General features: G+C 46.4%; 1 protein-coding gene across 2 annotated transcripts in view; it reads right to left on the reverse strand.

Moving 5' to 3' along the window:
* WDR47 (WD repeat domain 47) overlaps positions 1–21,145 on the reverse strand; it is a 114,189-nt gene that overhangs the window by 39,520 nt on the left and 53,524 nt on the right. For both annotated transcript variants that reach the window (XM_075322049.1, XM_075322050.1), the window contains exons 8-9: positions 6,399–6,653; positions 388–448 (exon numbers count right to left, since the gene is read on the reverse strand). In XM_075322049.1, the coding sequence (XP_075178164.1) occupies positions 388–448; positions 6,399–6,653 (316 nt within the window). The remainder of the gene's footprint in view (positions 1–387; positions 449–6,398; positions 6,654–21,145) is intronic.

The following is a 21,145-nucleotide window of genomic DNA, read 5'->3' on the forward strand; positions in this document are numbered from 1 at the left end:
CCTCCTGAACACAAAGCAATGAACTGGCTAGATCTGGTTCTCCAGGGGGTGTATAGGCTCAGAGGGAGGAGCTACACTTTTTAGTGTAGTACTTTGTGTGTCCTCCGGAGGCAGAAGCTATACACCCAATGTCTGGGTCTCCCATAGGAACGATAAAGAAAATAAAAAAGATTTTTATTTTTCTTCCAGCTCTCGGAAGAAGGGAAGAAAAAAAACAAACCCCAGAAAATTGGCAGGGGCTGAAGGGGTTAAATTAATATATTCACTGCAAGCAAATGAGATTCATTGGCCTGTTAACTCTTTCAATAATAAGTGTCCCAGTGTGGAAGCGGGCTGCAATGCAGAATGTCGTACACTTCTGAGGATTTATGTTTTATAAGCTCTCACCTCTGAACTTTTTCTTGCTCCAGCACTAACAGGTTCTTCAAGGTTTTGACCAACTTTTTCCCTGCAAATAAAAATGATGCAAAAGGTTACGGAGATGGGTTGACTTCATTTTTAATGGCAACATGTTTTAAACATTTAAAAAAATAAACATAATAAACATTATCTATGGTAAGTGGAGGTCTGTAGTATCTCTGAGGTGGCAGCAGCACAGGAGGTTTACTGGCGGTGACATACTGCACACCATTATGCTACCAACACTCCCTGACCAGTGTCACTATCTACGGTGCAGGCGGACACCATCTAGTTTATAACACCATCTCACTGCATGTGTCTTAAGACAATGCTGTGATCATTCCATTCTTCCTTCTTCGATTCAAGATCTTGACAATTTTCTTTGCTTAAATATCTAATTAGTATTCTTCCTCTTTACAGGCATATGGTACTGGTACATACAGATACAACTCTACATACATGTATATTAGAAGTACAATAAAAGTCAAGATTTATTTTTACTATAAATTACTTTAAAAATTAATTAAAAAAAATTATATTCATTGTTTTACAAGAAAAAAAAAATCACAAACCCATAACTAATACAGGTATATTAGGTATCTCTGCAAATCCTATACAATACATTGAATAGATTATTATGGTGATTGTTAAATGCAGTAAAAAAATGTCACAATTGTTTTATTTTTCCATTAAACCTGTACAGAAAAGTTAACATAAATGTGGTCTGCAAAATGGCACTTAAACTATGGCTAGACTAGCATAAAAGAAAAAGATCTCATAGTGAAGCTTACGTAAAAATAAAATATGCATATCTGTTACATCTACGAACAAAATATATCATCTGAACAGGTGCACCAAAAAATGTCATCGTGCACGTGCGTATTTTATATATACACTTGTGTGTATGTTTACACTGTATATACATGAGTGCATAGTGTATGAATGAAAGTGTATGACATATTAGCATGTGCATATTTTAGGTCTAATGTGAATATGTATGTAATGAGGGTGTGTATACATAGTTGGGGAACAGACAAGTCGTGCACAGGGGCCCATCACTGGCAACGTCCGCCCCTCACTGCTGAGCCTCAGAGAGGAACTTCTGGGCTGTATTCCCTATATCCTATCCCCCCATCTTGGTCCTACTATGAAGCAAAATCACCATAAAATGCAATAATGTGCTGAATGATCGCAGAATAACAGATTGAATTTTTTCTTGCACAATTTCACTTCAATTGTAATTATTTTCCCTCTCGGAGTCACGGAGCCTGAGGGGTCCGAGCCACGGAGCCTGAGGGGTCCGAGCCACGGAGCCTGAGGGGTCCGAGCCATGGAGCCTGAGGGGTCCAAGGTTTGGGTTTCAGACTCCACAGCCATGCTGTTGAAGCAATTTTTACATATTAATAAAAGCAAAAGAGCGAGAATTTTGTTTACTTACCGTAAATTCTTTTTCTTATAGTTCCGTATTGGGAGACCCAGACATTGGGGTGTATAGCTTCTGCCTCCGGAGGACACACAAAGTACTACACTAAAAAGTGTAGCTCCTCCCTCTGAGCATATACACCCCCTAGATAACCAGATCTAGCCAGTTTAGTGCAAAAGCTGAAGGAGAATAGCCACCCACAAGTAAAGAGAGCAAGAACCGGAACAACCGGAGACTCTGTCCACGACAACAGCCGGTGATAACACGCGGAACAAGAAACTGCCAACAGGCAACAGGGAGGGTGCTGGGTCTCCCAATACGGAACTATAAGAAAAAGAATTTACGGTAAGTAAACAAAATTCTCTTTTTCTTTATCGTTCCTATGGGAGACCCAGACCATGGGACGTCTCAAAGCAGTCCATGGGTGGGAATAAACAGAAAAACTGAGAAGTAGGCAGAGCCTAACTTCACAAATGGGCGACAGCCGCCTGAAGGATGCGTCTGCCCAAGCTTGCATCTGCCGAAGCATGAGCATGCACTTGGTAGTGCTTTGAAAAGGTATGCAGGCTAGTCCAAGTGGCAGCCTGACAGACTTGATGAGCCGTAGCCTGGTGCCTGAAAGCCCAAGAGGCACCGACACCTCTGGTCGAGTGTGCCTTGATCCCCGGCGGGGGAGGCACCTGAGTACACTGGTAGGCATCGGAAATGGCCGACCTAATCCAACGAGCTAAGGTCGGCTTAGAAGCCGAGAGGCCCTTACGCCGACCTGTGGATAGCACAAAAAGAGAGGTGCACAGCCTAAGAACAGCGGTGCGAGACACATAGATCCGGAGCGCCCGCACCAGATCCAGAGTATGCAACGCTTTTTCAAAGCGATGAACAGGAGCCGGACAAAAGGAAGGCAGGGAAATGTCCTGGTTAAGGTGGAAAGGAGAAACCACCTTAGGGAGAAAGTCCGGAGTCGGACGGAGAACCACCTTGTCTTGACGAAAAACCAAAAAAGGTGACTCCGAAGAGAGCGCAGCCAAATCAGAGACTCTCCTGAGGGAAGTTATGGCCACTAGAAAGACCACTTTCTGTGAAAGACGAAACAAAGAAACCTCCCTAAGAGGCTCAAAGGGGGGTTTCTGCAAGGCCGTGAGGACCAAATTGAGGTCCCAGGGATCCAAGGGCCGCCGGTAATGCGGAATGATGTGAGACGCGCCCTGCATGAAGGTGCGGACCTGAGCCAGCCGGGCGATACGCCGCTGGAACAGCACTGACAGAGCCGAGACTTGTCCCTTGAGGGAATTGAGGGATAGTCCTAGCTGCAGACCGGACTGTAGAAAGGACAGAAGGGTCGGCAAGGAAAAAGGCCAAGGAGCATGGCCGGAAGAGCCACACCAGGACAGGAAAATTCTCCAGGTCCTGTGATAGATTTTGGCTGAGGAAGACTTCCTAGCCCGAGTCATAGTGGAAATGACTTCAGGAGGAATACCAGAAGCCGTCAAGATCCAGGACTCAAGAGCCACGCCGTCAATCTGAGAGCCGCAGAATTCTGGCAGAAAAACGGACCTTGTGAGAGAAGGTCTGGACGGTCCTGAATATGCCACGGCACCTCTACGGACAGATGGAGCAGGTCTGGGTACCAAGCTCGCCTGGGCCAGTCCGGAGCAATGAGGATGACCCGACGGCCCTCCATTCTGACCTTGCGCAGAACTCTGGGCAAGAGAGCTAGAGGAGGAAACACGTAGGACAGACGAAACTGGGACCAATCTTGAACCAGAGCGTCCGCTGCAAAGGCCTGAGGATCGTGTGAGCGAGCCACGTAAACCGGAACCTTGTTGTTGTGCCGGGATGCCATTAGATCCACTTCCGGAGTGCCCCACTTGCGGCAGAGTAACTGAAACACTGCCGGATGCAGGGACCACTCGCCACTGTCCACGGTTTGACGGCTGAGATAATCTGCTTCCCAGTTTTCCACGCCTGGGATGTGGACTGCGGATATGGTGGACTTGGAGTCCTCCGTCCATTGAAGGATGCGTTGAACCTCCAACATTGCCAGGCGGCTGCGTGTCCCGCCTTGGTGATTGATGTAGGCAACCGCTGTCGCGTTGTCTGACTGGACTCGGATGTGCTTGCCCGCCAACAGGTGGTGAAAGGCTAGGAGAGCTAGAAGCACAGCTCTGGTTTCCAGCACATTGATCGAGAGGGCTGACTCAGACGGAGTCCAAGTGCCCTGCGCTCGGTGGTGGAGACATACCGCTCCCCGGCCAGATAGACTGGCATCCGTGGTGAGGATCACCCAGAACGGGGCCAGGAAAGAGCGCCCCTGAGACAGAGAGAGGGGCCGAAGCCACCACTGAAGGGAGCTCCTGGTCTGTGGCGACAGAGCCACTAGCCTGTGCAAGGAGGAAGTCCGCTTGTCCCAACAGCGGAGAATGTCCAGCTGCAGAGGACGCAGATGGAACTGGGCAAAGGGAACAGCCTCCATTGACGCCACCATCTGACCCAGCACCTGCATTAGGTGCCTGATGGAATGACGGCGGGGCCTCAGCAGAGAGCGCACCGCCAGATGGAGGGACTGCTGTTTGACTAAGGGCAGCTTCACAAGTGCCGGCAGAGTCTCGAACTGCATCCCTAGATACGTGAGCCTCTGGGGACTAGGAAGAGATTTGAGTAGAAATCTCTGAACCGTTCCTGGGCGGGAACCGGTACAATTACTCCGTTGGCCTGCAAGGATGCCACGGCCTGAGAGAAGGCGGCGGCCTTGGAGCAGGGGGGAGTTGACAGAAAAAATCTGTTTGGCGGGCTGGATAGAATTCTATCCTGTAGCCGTGGGAGATGATATCCCGCACCCACTGATCGGAGACGTGTTGAAACCACACGTCGCCAAAGTGGGGCCTGCCACCGACTAAGGACGTTGCTGGCGCAGCCAGATAGTCAAGAGGAGGCTGCCTTAGTGGCAGCAGCTCCTGCGGTCTTCTGTGGACGCGCCTTTGTGCGCCAGTTGGATTTTTGTTCCTTGGCTGACTTAGTGGACGAGGCCGAGGGCTTAGAGGATGACCAGTTGGAGGAACGAAACCTCGACTGGCTCCTACCCTGGGCAGGTTTCCTGGTTTTGGTTTGTGGCATGGAAGTACTCTTCCCGCCAGTAGCTTCCTTAATAATTTCATCCAGTTGTTCACCGAATAGCCTGGACCCAGCAAAAGGGAGCCCAGCAAGGTACTTCTTTGAAGAAGCATCTGCCTTCCACTCTCGAAGCCACAAGATCCTGCGGATAGCGAGGGAATTAGCCGAGGCCACCGCAGTGCGGTGAGAAGCCTCCAGCATGGCAGACATGGCATAGGATGAAAAAGCTGAAGCTTGGGAAGTTAAGGCAAACATTTCGGGCATAGATTCCCTGGTGAGAGAATGCATCTCCTCTAGAGAAGCAGAGATGGCTTTGAGAGCCCACACTGCTGCAAAAGATGGGGAGAACGAGGCCCCTGCCGCCTCATATACAGATTTGGCCAGAAGGTCAACCTGGCGGTCAGTGGAATCCTTAAGAGAGGTGCCATCAGCCAAACACCTCAGCAGGGATGCTGCAGCCAGTGCTGATTGCAAAGAAAACGCTGATAAAATGGCGCCGGAGCGAGGAGAGGGGGCGGGGCCAACCCTGAGAGCGGGATCTGGAGGGCCAAAGAGACTTACAGGGGAGGAGACATGTACTCAGTGAGGAGTGTCTCTCCCCTGTGCAGAACGGCCGCTGGGCGGAGCCACACTGTCCCTCTGCATGAATGATATGCGAGGGCAGTGAAACCGAAAGTAGACCTCCGGCGAAGCTGTGGCCTAAATTTCAGCGGTGCGGCCGGCGCGCAGGCACCATTGGCGCGGTTCTCAGGCCAGAGAACCCGCCGGAAATGTCGCAAAAAACACTCAGCACACTCTCCCCCACATAATAAAAGTACAGGGACCCCCAGAACATAAACGTCTCAGGTACATAGCTTGCTGAGACGCAGGGCCATGTCCCTGGGGATGAGTGCTCCGTCCAGCAGGATCCTGAAGGGCTGCGGATGGAGACCGGTCTCCTGCAAAGCATGGAGAACCGTGCTGGCTCCCACTTCAAGCCAGAGCCCGAGGGATGGTGAAGGAGCGCGGCATGTAAGGCTCCAGCCTTGGAATCAACCTTAACAACACCGCCGACACAGTGGGGTGAGAAGGGACATGCCGGAGATCCAGACTTGGACCCGCTTTTCTTCAAAATCTTTCCAAAAATGAAAAATCAGATGAGAATGCATGTGTGGATGTATGCCTCCTGAACACAAAGCAATGAACTGGCTAGATCTGGTTATCCAGGGGGTGTATATGCTCAGAGGGAGGAGCTACACTTTTTAGTGTAGTACTTTGTGTGTCCTCCGGAGGCAGAAGCTATACACCCAATGTCTGGGTCTCCCATAGGAACGATAAAGAAAATTCAGTATTCTTCCTCTTCACCTATAAGGCTCAAAGGGTCCAGAATACAGAGATACTTGGTGGCTGTATGCAGGTCCTCATTCTAATCTGCAGCACTAAATAACAAGAGTCACATATACAAACATTAACGTATATAACTAACCCTGTGATTCCAAACACCGGTGACTCCTCGGGGAATGGTATATGAGCAGCAACTCCTCGTTTCCTAGGGGTGCTTGTATTCATGTTCTGGCCATCAGGCTGCTGATTTCTTGGTAGAGAAGAGGTTATAGGCGACGGCCCGTTGGTGGCAGACGAGCTGCTGTCTCTGGGCCCATTGTGTGGATGACTCTTCGTCTCTGTCTCTTCACTAAGAGGCTCCATCCCAACATTCAGCTCACCCAATTTTTTAATAGACCTAAAGGGGAATAAAAAGACATAATCAAATGCTAAAAATACAAAGCAATGCAGTTAGAAGACTGATGTGAACCAGGTTTTATGTAAAAAAAACAAATACATTTTCTAACTTTTAACCAAAATGTAAATGAACCTGGATTATATATATTTGTATTAAAATGGAGCTACACATTGTAAATAAAGTGTCAAAAAGAAAAGAAGACATATACCGTATTTTTCGGACCATAAGACGCACTGTTTTCCCCCCAAATGTTGGGGGAAAGTTGGGGGTGCGTCTTATGGTCTGACTGTGCCTGCGAGGAATGAGGTGCTGCTGTGACCACGTGGGCCCGCTCATTACATATGCACGGCTATCCTCCCGCCCATTTCTCAGCGCAGAAGCTGGCGCTGACAGGTGGGCGGGAGGACGAGCGGGGACGCGCGCATAGTAAAGAGCCGGTCCGCATGATCACCCCTGGCAATTACAGCCTGGAGTGATCATGCGCGGCTGTATTCATTGCTCCCTGCGCGTCATCATCAGCGCGGGGTGCAGAGAATCAGTACACTCACCCGTCCCCGTGTGTGGAGCCGTCCCCTGCAGCACGCGATGTCTTCCTGTCTGTGCCGGTCAGCTGATCTGTGCTGATCAGCTGATCGGCACAGACAGGAAGACATCGCGTGCTGCAGGGGGAACGGCCACACACACACACACACACACACACACACACACACACACACGTCAGTGGTGCAGAGAGGAAGATGATCGGCTGCAGGGAGTGAGGAACAGGTGAGTATGAACGTTTGTTTTTTTTTCTCTGTGCTATAGGATACAGGCCATATACCAGGATGGTATATGAGCACGGTGGGGGCATATAGCAGGATGGGAGTATATGAGCAGGATGGATGGGGGGTATATGAAAAGGATAGGGGTATATGAGCAGGATGGGGGTATATGAGCAGGATGGGGGTTTATAGCAGGATCATATACAAGGCAGGAGGATCATTACCAGGATGGGGTACCTTAATAGAGAATTTGGGGACATTACCCCCATAACAGTGTCAGCAGCAGATCCTCGCCCCATAACAGTGTGTCATGACCACATTTTTTTGCTTAAAGTTTTATTTTCCTCCTCTAAAACCAGGGTGCGTCTTATAGTCCGGAAAGTCTTATAGTCCGAAAAATACGGTAGATCACAGCGATACAGAGACATGGCATTGATGGTATTGCACGTCTAATAGATTTAAATCTAATTAATCTAAAATTAATGAGAAATGTTTTTAAAAGAGTGCCTATGATTAAAAATACAAACCAAAAAAAAACACCCTAGTCATGATAAGATGTCGGAGGGTTCGATCTCAGAGACTGAAGCGAGTTGTATATGGATTCATAGAAAGTCTATAGAGATAAGCAGGAAAGAACAGGAACAGAGCTCAGGGAAGACTTACAGTGAAACCAGACATTTCCCTCCACTCTCTATAAAAAGACACATCTGCATGGTTTTCTCACTATCTGACATGAAATCAGAATAAATCTTTCCTGTTTTAGGTCAATTAGGAACCAAAATTATTTATATTTGCCAAATGCCAGAATAATGAAAGAGAATGATTTAAGGTATTTTTATTACTTTCTGCAAAGACAAAGGTTTACATACACCAAGAGTACTATGCCTTTAAACAATATGGGATAGCCCATATGATGCTGTCATGTCTTTGGAAGCCTCTGATAGGTTTATTGGTAACATCTGAATGAATTAGACACACCTGTGGATGTATTTTAATGCACACCTGAAACACACTGCTTCTTTGTGTAGCATCAGGGAAAGTCAAAAGAAATCAGCCAAGATCTCAGGAAGAGAATTGTGGACTTGCACAAGTCTGGTTCATCGTTGGGTGCAATTTCAAGAAACCTGAAAGGTGCCATGTTCATCTGAACAAACAACTATATGCAAGTACAAACAAGATGAGACTGTCCTGCCATCATACCGCTCAGGAAGGAGACGAGTTCTCTGGACCAGAGATGAACGTGCTTTGGTCACACATGTGCATATCAACCCAAGAACAAAAGCACTTGTGAAGATGCTGGAAGAAGATGGAAAGATTGTGTCATTATCCATAGAAAAACGAGTACTGTATCAACATGGGCTGAAAGACCACTCTACTAGGAAGAAGCCATTACTCCGTAAGAAAACATAAAAAAGCCAAACTAATGTCTGCATATGCACACAGGAACAAAGACCTTAATTTTTGAATACATGTCCTGTGGTCTGACAAAACGAATATTGAACTGTTTGGACATAATGACCATTGTTATGTTTGGAGGAAAAAGGGAGATGCTTTGAAGCCTAGGAACACCAATCCAAGTGTGAAACACGGCGGTGGTAGCATCATGTTGTAGGGTTGTTTTGCTGCAGGAGGAACCAGTTCACTTAAAAAAGATGGCATCATGAAGAAAGAAGATTATATTTCAATACTGAAGCAAAATTTCAAGACATCAGCAAGGAACTTAAAGCTCGGGCAGAAATGGCTCTCCCAAATGGACAATGACCTGAACCATAGTGCCAAACTGGTTACAAAGTGGCTTAAGGATAACAAAGTCAATGTTTTGGAGTGGCCATCACAAAACCCTGATCTAAATCCTATTGATAATATTTGGGCAAAACTGAAAAGGCAGGAGCGAGCAAGGCGACCAACAAACATGGCTCAGCTACACCAGTCCTGTCAGGAGGAATGGGCCCAAATTCCTACAAACTATCGTGAGAAGCTTGTGGAAGGCTAGCCAAAACATTTGACCAAAGTCATACATTTGAAGGGCAATTGTAGCAAACACTAAATGAAATGTATGTAAATGTTTGACTTTGCAAAAGTAATAAAAATGCCTTAAAACATTCTCTCATTCTGGCATTTGGCAAAATAATTTTGGTTCCTAATTGACCTAAAACGGGAAAAGGTTTATTCTGATTTCATGTCAGACAGTGAGAAAAACCTGCAGATCTGTCTTTTTAGAAAGTGTATGGAAACATCTGGTTTTAACTGTATATTTTCATTGTAGAGATTGGTGGGGTCTGTCGATGAAGATCTCCAGTCAATTTTGTTACGTGAATATATCAGCTCCTGCAGCCCCAGATGAACAGCACAGCTCTGCTCTCTGTAGTGGCCGCCGAAGATAACTGCACATCAGTTCCTATTGTAGGGGGTTTTAATAAAAGTGATCCCCAAACAATATTATACACTGTCCCCAGCTCTAACAGATGCTCCAATCACGTTTTAGGCTGCAGCAGTGGCATGACATCGACAGCACACATGACCGCTGCAGCCAAACACTGAACTTAGATATAGTCAAGCTACTGAGCTCAGGGATTTACTGCAGTGGTGATGTGCGCTATCCATGTGATGCCACTGCTGCAGCCAAATCACAGAAACAAGAGCAGCGGTGAGCAGGCATTGCACCCAGGGAAAATGTGTACTATCGGATTTTGTTATAATTAAGTGTGTGCTATCATTTGGGGATCAATTTTTTTTTAACCCCTTGCTGACACGGTGATTTTTCATTTTTGGCGCTTTTGTTTTTCTGTATCTTCTTCCAAGAGCTATAACTTTTTTTTATTCTTCTATCAATTTAGCAATGACAGGTTTTTTTTGCTGGACGAGTAGTGATGAGCGAGCACTACCATGCTCAGGATGGGCTCGACTCGTGTACAGAGTATAACGAAAGTCAAGCATTTTTTTGGAAAGCGTCTGACCCGCTCGTTACGAGTACCGATCATCTGAGCATTAGTGCTGGCTCATCAGTATGCACGAGCTGTACTTCTGAATGACACCGGCCATTTTGTCATGTAATGAACTAGTAAGATGTAATTTTGTTCTAAGTGCAGCAAAATTGCAAAGAAGCGCAATTCCACAGCTGTGTTTAGGGCGTTCACTATACAGTAAAAATTATCAGGTAATAATATTTTCTAGTCAGTACGATTATGGCGATACCACACATGCATAGTCTTTTTCATTTTATTTAAATTGGTAAAAGAAAATTTCAGAAGCTCAGGAGAAAGAAAAAAAAAAAAAAAAAAATGTCGCTTGTGTCAGTATTTTCCGAGACCCCTAACGATTCCATTTTTCAGTTGGTGGAGCTGTGTAAGGGTTTGTTTTTGCTTCTGAGCTGACGTTTCTATCGAAACCACTTTGGGGTTATAATGAAATCCTATGGTTTCGATTTTTTTCTCATTACAGTGTTTACCAATCAGGTTAATTAATGAGATGTTCCACTACTTTAACATTGATGGCCTATCCTTAGGGTAGGTCATCACTGTCTGGTCAGGTTCCAACACCCCGCACCCCACCGATCAGCTGTTGTTGGTCCCAGTGGCGACAACAGGCGGCTGGAAATGCTCAATTCCAGAGTTGCCCTGTCTTCTGATAGCGGCCTGGTACTGTACACCCGCCTTATATTAATTTAAATAGGAGATGGATGTACAGTACTCGGCTGTGGCCACTATCAGAAGATGGGGCAGCTCTGGAACTGAGCATTTCCAGCCAGCGGCAGCACAGAGGACACCTGATCAGCAGGGGTGCGCGATGCCATATCCCAGTCAATCAGGCATTGAGGACCTATCCTAAGGATAGGCCATCAATGTTAAAGTAGTGGAAAACCTCTTTAATTTTATATTTTCATACAGCCGACCTTTACAGATCTGGAGATACCACATATGTGTACTTATTTTTTTATTTATTTGTATTGGAGGGAAGGAGTGATTTGAATTGTTACAGTTTATTCTCCATATTTTTAAAAAAACTTTTTTTTTTTCCTGAATCTTGTAGCCCCATTAGGGTACTTTATCCTGCAATTACCTGATTACTTGTACGATGCACAGAAATTTCACTATGTTAGATGATTTGACCCAGCAGCACGTACAGTGAATATAATATAATATAAAGACGGATAAAGAGAGAGAGAAAAAAGACAGACCAGCAAAGAGACAGACAAAGAGACAGGGAAAAAGAGAGACAGACAGACACACACAGAGATAGAGAGAGACAGATACAAAGATGGAGACAGATAGGGTATGTGCGCACTAGGCGTTTTTTTCACGCTGCGTTTTTATGTGCGTTTTTGGCTAAAAAACGCACCCGCGGCTAAAAAAAACGCGGCAAAAACGCATGCGTTTTTGCTGCGATTTGGTGCGTTTTTTGCTGCGTTTTTGCTCACTGCGTTTTTAATCAGTGCACAATGCCATTAAAGATTGTTGATGAAAAAAAAAAAAAAAAAAGGTCTGATGTCATTTCCTTCTTCAAAATGTTCATTGTATGCAGGAGAGCAGACAGCAGCTGCAGAACTACAAGTCTCAGCATCCTCCATTCACTAGTGTAAGCAGGAGAGCAGACAGCAGCTGCAGAACTACAAGTCTCAGCATCCTCCATTCACTAGTGTATGCAGGAGAGCAGACAGCAGCTGCAGAACTACAAGTCTCAGCATCCTCCATTCACTAGTGTATGGAGGAGAGCAGACAGCAGCTGCAGAACTACAAGTCTCAGCATCCTCCATTCACTAGTGTATGCAGGAGAGCAGACAGCAGCTGCAGAACTACAAGTCTCAGCATCCTCCATTCACTAGTGTATGGAGGAGAGCAGACAGCAGCTGCAGAACTACAAGTCTCAGCATCCTCCATTCACTAGTGTATGCAGGAGAGCAGACAGCAGCTGCAGAACTAAAAGTCTCAGCATCCTCCATCCAGGACTGTATGCAGTTTTTTGCCCAAAAAGAAAAAAAAAATGACATGGGCTTCGCCATATTTTTGTATGCTAGCCGGGTACAGCAGGCAGGTACGGGCTGCCCCCAACCCCCAGCTGCCTATTTGTACCCGGCTGGGAACCAAAAATATAGAGAAGCCCTTTTTTTTTAATTATTTCATGAAATAATTAAAAAAAAAAAAAATGACGTGAGCTTCGCCTAATTTTTGAGTCCAGCCGGGTACAACTAGGCAGCTGGGGATTGGAATCCACAGTGCAGGGTACCCATGCTTTTTGGGCACCCCCACTGCGAATTGCAGTCCGCAGCCACCCCAGAAAATGGCGCTTTCATAGAAGCGCCATCTTCTGGCGCTGTATCCAACTCTTCTAGCTGCCCTGGTGACGGGTGGCTAGCTAGGTAATAATGGAGTTAGGGCTAGCTGTATATTATCAGCTAGCCCTAAGCCCGAAATTCATGGTGTCACGCCAATATTAGACATGGCCACCATGAATTTCTAGTAATGATAAAAAAAAAAAAACACAACGCACAGAAAAATATTTTTATTAGAAATAAAACACAACACAATTAGTGACTCCATCTTTATTCAAATAAACCCCCCTCCGCAGTAATCCTGGGTCAGGGTCCCGCGCCGTCCAATCCGGATCCAATATCATCTGATCGGTTTGCTGGAAGGCAGAGCGATCAGATGATGTGTCAGGTTCAAGTGCCTGAATCACATCACACATCAGCTGATTGTATAAAAGCCGATTATACAATCAGCTGATGCATCAGTGCAAAAAAAAAAAAAAAATAATACTCACTTATGTGCTGTGGTGATTACCGGCAGCTCCTGGAGCGATCGATTGGACAGGAGTCTGATCCTATACGATCGCTGCCGGAGCTGCCGGTAATCAGCTGATGAAGTCCCCTGACTGCAGGATCAGCTGATAGCCGGCCGGGCGCGAAAAAGCCGGCGAGACTACGATCAGCTGATGCGTCAGGTGACTGCATCAGGTGATCCACCGCCAGGTCCTGCAAGCAAGGTCCTGCACCGGGGAGACTGCACACAGCCAGAGCGGCGGGACCGGGAGGAGCTGGGAGCGGGCATGGCACCGGGACCCTGCGGACAGGTGAGTATATATGACATTTTTTTTTTTCTACTGTTCACTTTGTTTTTCGCCGCTGCCTCCACCTCCCGCCAAGACATGGCGCCGCACGGAGCTGACATGCACAGGACGGGAGGTGGACGGAGCGGTGACGGTACCGGGAGGATTCATGCTTCTGTGTTTACCAACAGAAGGAATCCTCTTCCTGTACACGTCACTGTAGTGCCCACCCCTTGCGTTTATAGCTGCGTTTTTAGTCATAGAAACGCGGCTATATGCGTTATTCATTGCGTTTTTAACATCTCATTGAATTCAATGAGTGAAAAACGCAGTGGAAAACGCAGAAATAATTGACATGCTGCGTTTTTGTGGTCACCACAAAAACGCAGCTAAAAAAAAACGCTGTGTGAGGACAGCACTTCTGAAAACCCATTGACATTGCTGGGGAAGCAATGTCACTGCGTTTTCAGCACAAAAACGCGGTAAAAAAACGCCGATAAAAACGCGGCAAAAACGCCTAGTGCGCACAAGGCCATAGACTGCTACAAATAGACAGAGAGACAGAGACACAGACAGACAGAGACACAGACAGACAAAGAAAGACACAGATCGAGACAGACAGACAGCGACACACAGACAGAGACTGGGAGAGAGACAGAGAGACAGTTACTATCCCGGGCGACGCCCAGATACTACAGCTAGTGTATATCATAATATATATTTCCAGGACGCCACATGACAGCACGGTAGGAGTTGCTCCTTTGACCTTTACAGGGACAGGAAACGCAAGAAGTTAAAAGCCCCTCCCCATCCCCCTTTCCTCAGTGTTTTTCCTGTCCCTGTACAGGACGGACGCAAGTCTTACCGTCGGGATGTACGGGGTCCAGGCGGATTGGGGGGGCTTGCTCTCTCCTTCCGGCCTGTCAAGCAGCCCCTGGCCGACACCTCTTAAGGAGAGGTCCCTCAGCCGGCCGGTGGAGCAGGAGTTCCCGGCAAAAGCCGCTTCCCTCAGGTGAGGGCTCTCGGCATTCCCCTGTCTGCCGCGGCCATGTGGCACTTCCGGGTGTGCGCGCGCCATGCGTTCCAGCCTGACACGCACGCTGACGCATGTGCAGTGCAAAGACTTCCGCATTTCCTGGTCGGAATATGGCGGCGCCCTGGAAGGCGGCGTGTGATCCGGGACGGAACACTGGAGGCGGGAACGAGCCCTGTCGTCGCCCAAACAGGTATCAAACCTTGGGAACGGGGAAATGTGCATTCTGTGCGTTTCTGTATAACGACCTACTCACTGCTTATTGCAATGGATGAAGGTGACAGGTCTGATGCTAGCCCCCCTGATGAGTCCCAGGGTCACGTAAGTGCAGGTATCAGGAATCTGACCTGTAGTGGTGTGGGTAGAGCCTGATTCAGTCTCCCCTTCCTTTAGGATTCTTACACGGCACGCACAGGCTCTATCCTTAAAAAAGTTCAGAGGAAGTCGGCCAGAATAAAAAAAAGTGTGCAGTCTGTCATTCACATCTGTCAGAGTCCTGCACTAAAATTAGAAATTAAGCCTTGGAACTTTCTAAGTAGATTATGCTGCATGGTGAGGTTGCTGCCTCATGTTTTGCTGGGATCAGCAGACCTCAATGTTTAAATTCAGAATTTACCTGTTGATGGAACCTTATGTGGTTCCTCCTGTTGTGGTTTAATAACACATTTGATTCCACTATTATCTCACCAGACCGGATTCTGTCTGATTTACTCCTTCTATAAGAGGAAAAATTGTGGATTTAACACATTATCTCGCATTTGGAACTTGCCCTCCAGCTGAACCTCCAGATGAGTTACTTGGTTCAGGTGTGACTAATTGGGCATTTAGGATACCACTCATGAAGTAGGTGTATCCTGAAGTTCACAGGTGAATTACACTCTTAGGGGTAACTAATTATATATATATATATATATATATATATATTTATTTATTTATTTATTTATGTATTTCAAATTGCCACATTAAATATTAGAAAATAAAAAAAATACACATTTGGTATCGCTGCGTTTGTAAAAGTTTTATCTGTCAATATATAAAATATTACATTGCTTACCGATCAGACTGAAAAAAACAAAACACCAGAGCGTTGTAGTTTTTAAGGTGCCACAACAACAGAAAAAATGTAATAAGTGCCATCGCCTCAGCGTGCAAAAAAACAAGCCCCCACAAAACTCCATACCCCAAAAATTGAAAACATTATGGTTCTGTGAAAGTCGCAGCACAAACAGGATTTGTTTAAATTTTTATTTATTCTTTTCAAAATTTCAGAATTTCTTTAACCACTAAACAAATCAAAAACTACATCCTTGGCATCTCCGTAATCGTACTGACTGTTTTGCGATTTTTTTTAACACTAAGATTCAGATACGACTTTAAAGAAGGCAATTAAGTAATTTTATTATAAAGGTTAATATGAATACAAACTTATCATAGTATCATAGTATCATAGTTTATAAGGTTGAAGGGAGACTCTAAGTCCATCTAGTTCAACCCGTAGCCTAAAGGCTACTTTACACACTGCGATATCGGTCCCGATATCGCTAGTGTGCGTACCCGCCCCCATCTGTTGCGCGACACGGGCATATCGCTGCCCGTGCCGCACAACATCGCCCAGAGCCGTCACACATACTTACCTGTCCGGCGACGTCGCTGTGACCGGCGAACCGCCTCCTTTCTAAGGGGGCGGTCCGTGCGGCGTCACAGCGACGTCACTGAAACGTCACTGAACCGCCGCCCAATCGCAGCGGAGGGGCGGAGATGAGCGGGACTTAACATCCCGCCCACCTCCTTCCTTCCGCATAGCGGCCTGGAGGCAGGTAGGGAGAGCTTCCTCGCTCCTGTGGCGTCACACGCAGCGATGTGTGATGCCGCAGGAACGACGAACAACCTCGTTACTGCTGAAGTAACGATAATTGGGAATGGACCCCCGTGTCGCCGATTAGCGATTTTGCACTGTTTTGCAACGATGCAAAATCGCTAATCGATGTCACACGCAACGGCATCGCTAATGCGGCCGGATGTGCGTCACGAATTCCGTGACCCCAACGACTCCGCATTAGCGATGTCGTAGCGTGTAAAGCCCGCTTAACATGTTGATCCAGAGGAAGGCAAAAAAAACCCCAATGTGGCAAACAAGTTCCAATGGGGAAAAAATTTCCTTCCTGACTCCACATCCGGCAATCAGACTAGTTCCCTGGATCAATACCCTGTCATAAAATCTAATATACATAACTGGTAATATTAAATTTTTCAAGAAAGGCGTCCAGGCTCTGCTTAAATGTTAGTAGTGAATCACTCATTACAACATCATGCGGCAGAGAGTTCCATAGTCTCACTGCTCGTACAGTAAAGAATCCTTGTCTGTGATTATGATTAAACCTTCTTTCCTCAAGACGTAGCGGATGCCCCCGTGTTCCAGTCGCAGGCCTAGGTGTAAAAAGATCTTTGGAAAGGTCTCTGTACTGTCCCCTCATATATTTATACATTGTGATTAGATCCCCCCTAAGCCTTCGTTTTTCCAAACTAAATAACCCCAAGTTTAATAACCTATCTTGGTATTGCAGCCCACCCATTCCTCTAATAATCTTGGTCGCTCTTCTCTGCACCCTCTCCAGTTCAGCTATGTCCTTCTTATATATCGGTGACCAGAATTGTACACAGTATTCTATGTGCGGTCGCACTAGTGACTTGTACAGAGGTAGAACTATATTTTTTTCATGAACACTTATACCTCTTTTAATACATCCCATTATTTTATTAGCCCTGGCAGCAGCTGCCTGACACTGTCCACTAAAGTGAAGTTTATCATCCACCCATACACCCAAGTCTTTTTCTGTGTCTGTTTTACCCAGTGTTCTACAATTAAGTACATAATCATAAATGTTATTTCCTCTACCCAAGTGCATGACCTTACATTTATCTACATTAAACTTCAATTGCCACTTCTCAGCCCAATCCTCCAATTTACATAAATCTCCCTGTAATATAAAATTATCCTCCTCTGTATTGATTACCCTGCAGAGTTTAGTATCATCTGCAAATATTGAAATTCTACTCCGCATGCCCCCAACAAGGTCATTTATAAATATGTTGAAAAGAAGCGGGCCCAATACTGACCCCTGTGGTACCCCACTATGAACTGAGACCCAGTCCGAGTACGTACCATTAATAACCACCCTTTGTTTCCTATGACTGAGCCAGTTTTTAACCCAGTTACACATATTTTCCCCTATCCCTATTATTCTCATTTTATGTACCAACCTTTTGTGTGGCACCGTATCAAAAGCTTTTGAAAAGTCCATATACACAACATCCACTGCATTTCCCTGGTCCAGGCTTGAACTTACCTCTTCATAGAAGCTGATCAAATTAGTTTGACAGGATCGATCTCTCATAAACCCATGTTGATACTCTGTCATAAGGTTATTTTTCTTGAGATACTCCAGTATAGCATCTCTCAAGAAACCCTCAAGGATTTTACCAACCGTAGAGGTTAAACTTACCGGCCTATAATTTCCCGGCTCAGTTTTTGTCCCCTTTTTGAATATTGGCACCACATTTGCTATGCGCCAGTCCTGCGGTACCGACCCTGTTATTAAGGAATCTGAGAAGATTAAAAATAATGGTCTATCTATCACAGAACTCAATTCCTGTAGTACTCTGGGGTGTATGCCATCCGGGCCCGGAGATTTGTCAACCTTAGTGATTTCGAGGCGAGATTTCGAGCAACTTAAAAGGAAAAATATGATATTGCGTACACTTTAAAGTCGTATATGAACCTAAGTGTTAAAAAAAAAATATAGCAAAACATTTGGCGTAGTCGGCAGGATACACAGAAGGCTCTGAAGTTATTTTTGGTACAGTGTGATATTGCGTAAAACATGCCTCTTTTTAAGAACAGTTTCACACTTGCGTTGTTTTCCTTCAGTTGCAATCCGCCGTTTTGGAAAACAGCGGAATCTGTTAACGGATTCCGCTGCTTCCCATAGACTTATATGGACGACAGATTGCAACTGATGAATCTGCGTTGCTTCTGCTGGCTGACGCTGCGTTGCTTCCGCCGGGCGGAAGGAACGCAGCATGTAACGTTTTTTGAGCAGCGGAATCCATAGGATTTCGCTGCACATGCTCTCTCTGGCTCCCTGCACACGTAACCAGGGTACACATCGGGTTACTAAGCAAAGCGCTTTGCCTAGTTACCCGATATTTGCCCTGGTTACGTGTGCAAGGAGCCAGTGCTAAGCGGTGAACGCTGGTAACCAAGGTAAATATCCGGTAACCAAGCAAAGTGCTTTGCTTAGTTACCCGATATTTACCCTGGCAACGTGTGCAGGGAGCCCGACACTTACCCGCTCGGCTCCGCCCCCTCCCGCACTCCGCATGTACACACGCACACACGCACACACACACACACACACACACGTCCCCAGACATGAAGTCCTCGCGGCACTGACGTCCTCAGCGCCATGGCCCCGCTCGGCTCCACCCAACCCACACTCCGCCCCCCCCCCCCCGCACACATTCTCGGCGGCCGAAAGATCAGCTCATCACCCGGCGACCAGCTGCTGTGAACGATCAGCTGATCACCCAGCGACCGGCTGCTGTGAGCGATCAGCTGATCACCCGGCGACCGGCTGCTGTGAGCGATCAGTTGATCACCCGGCAGCCGGGTGATCAGCTGATTGTTCACAATAGCCTGCTGCCGGTAAAACTGTAAAGGAAAAGAAAAAATAAAGCAGATTCCGATGTTTTGTACGATCCGTTGCATCCGTTGAGCAATTATATGCAACACATCCGTTGCAGCCGTCACACAACGCAATGCAACGGATGCCGTTCAACGCAAGTGTGAAACGAGCCTAAGAAAAAAGTGGTTGTGAGTGAATGCATTAAGATTCCAGGTTGGGAACAGAGTCCCTACGATATTTTGGCAAACAAGTGGTCGCACAGTGTTGGTTTCAGTAAACAATGGGACAAATGTTTCCTGGACAATCATACTGCCAGGTCAGTTTTATGGTAATGTGAACTCTGTAAATAAAAAAAAAACAAAAACACATTTACAGAATTTCACTTTGTTTGTCATTTCGCCACACTAAGAATAGACAGTGTAATTCAAAATTATTAGGGAAAAACAAAGGCGTAAAAAGGAAACAATGCCCAGTCCTTAAGGGGTTTTAAAAGTGGAAAACCATTAAATCCCTTAATGACATTAACCATACTTTTTCATCTCAAGTAGGGCTTTAGAAAGCGAGATTAGGAGTTGTACTCCATTCATACATGGCAGATGCCTGCTGTGTTACACAGCCTGCATCTGCCTTTAACAGCAGCAGTCAGATTGAGCTTTGATTGCTACTGTTAACCAATTAAATGCTGCTGTCAAACAATTATGATCCCATAATTGTGTGTAGCCTATGTGTTATCATGGGAGCTCGGGGCCTGCTGAAGCCCATTGCAGGCATGCTAGTCCTCCAAAGAGAAAATAAAGGTGTCACAATTTTTAGTCAGTCTTTCGCTAAAAGAACTACAGAAAAAAAAAGAAGGGAATTTTGTTTACTTACCGTAAATTCCTTTTCTTCTAGCTCCTATTGGGAGACCCAGACAATTGGGTGTATAGCTTCTGCCTCCGGAGGCCACACAAAGCATTACACTTAAAAGTGTAAACCCCTCCCCTCTGCCTATACACCCCCACGTGCATCACGGGCTCCTCAGTTTTGGTGCAAAAGCAGGAAGGAGGAAACTTATAAATTGGTCTAAGGTAAATTCAATCCGAAGGATGTTCGGAGAACTTAAACCATGAACCAAAGAACAATTCAACATGAACAACATGTGTACACAAAAGAACAACAGCCCGAAGGGAACAGGGGCGGGTGCTGGGTCTCCCAATAGGAGCTAGAAGAAAAGGAATTTACGGTAAGTAAACAAAATTCCCTTCTTCTTTGTCGCTCCATTGGGAGACCCAGACAATTGGGACGTCCAAAAGCAGTCCCTGGGTGGGTAAAAGAATACCCCGGTAATAGAGCTGAAAGACGGCCCCTTCCTACAGGTGGGCAACCGCCGCCTGAAGGACTCGCCTACCTAAGCTGGCATCTGCCGAAGCGTAGGTATGCACCTGATAGTGTTTCGTGAAAGTGTGCAGACTCGACCAGGTAGCCGCCTGACACACCTGCTGAGCCGTAGCCTGGTGCCGCAATGCCCAGGACGCACCCACGGCTCTGGTAGAATGGGCTTTCAGTCCTGAAGGAACCGGAAGCCCAGAAGAACGGTAGGCTTCAAGAATTGGTTCCTTGATCCACCGAGCCAAGGTTGACTTGGAAGCCTGCGACCCTTTACGCTGGCCAGCGACAAGGACAAAGAGCGCATCCGAGCGGCGCAGGGGCGCCGTACGAGAAATGTAGAGCCGGAGTGCTCTCACAAGATCTAACAAGTGCAAATTCTTTTCACATTGGTGAACTGGATGAGGACAAAAAGAAGGTAAGGAGATATCCTGATTGAGATGAAAAGGGGATACCACCTTAGGGAGAAATTCCGGAACCGGACGCAGAACCACCTTGTCCTGGTGAAACACCAGGAAGGGGGCTTTGCATGACAGTGCAGCTAGCTCAGACACTCTGCGAAGTGATGTGACTGCCACTAGGAAGACCACCTTCTGCGAGAGG

The sequence above is a fragment of the Anomaloglossus baeobatrachus genome, chromosome 8 (assembly GCF_048569485.1).
Source record: "Anomaloglossus baeobatrachus isolate aAnoBae1 chromosome 8, aAnoBae1.hap1, whole genome shotgun sequence".
NCBI lineage: Eukaryota > Metazoa > Chordata > Amphibia > Anura > Aromobatidae > Anomaloglossus > Anomaloglossus baeobatrachus.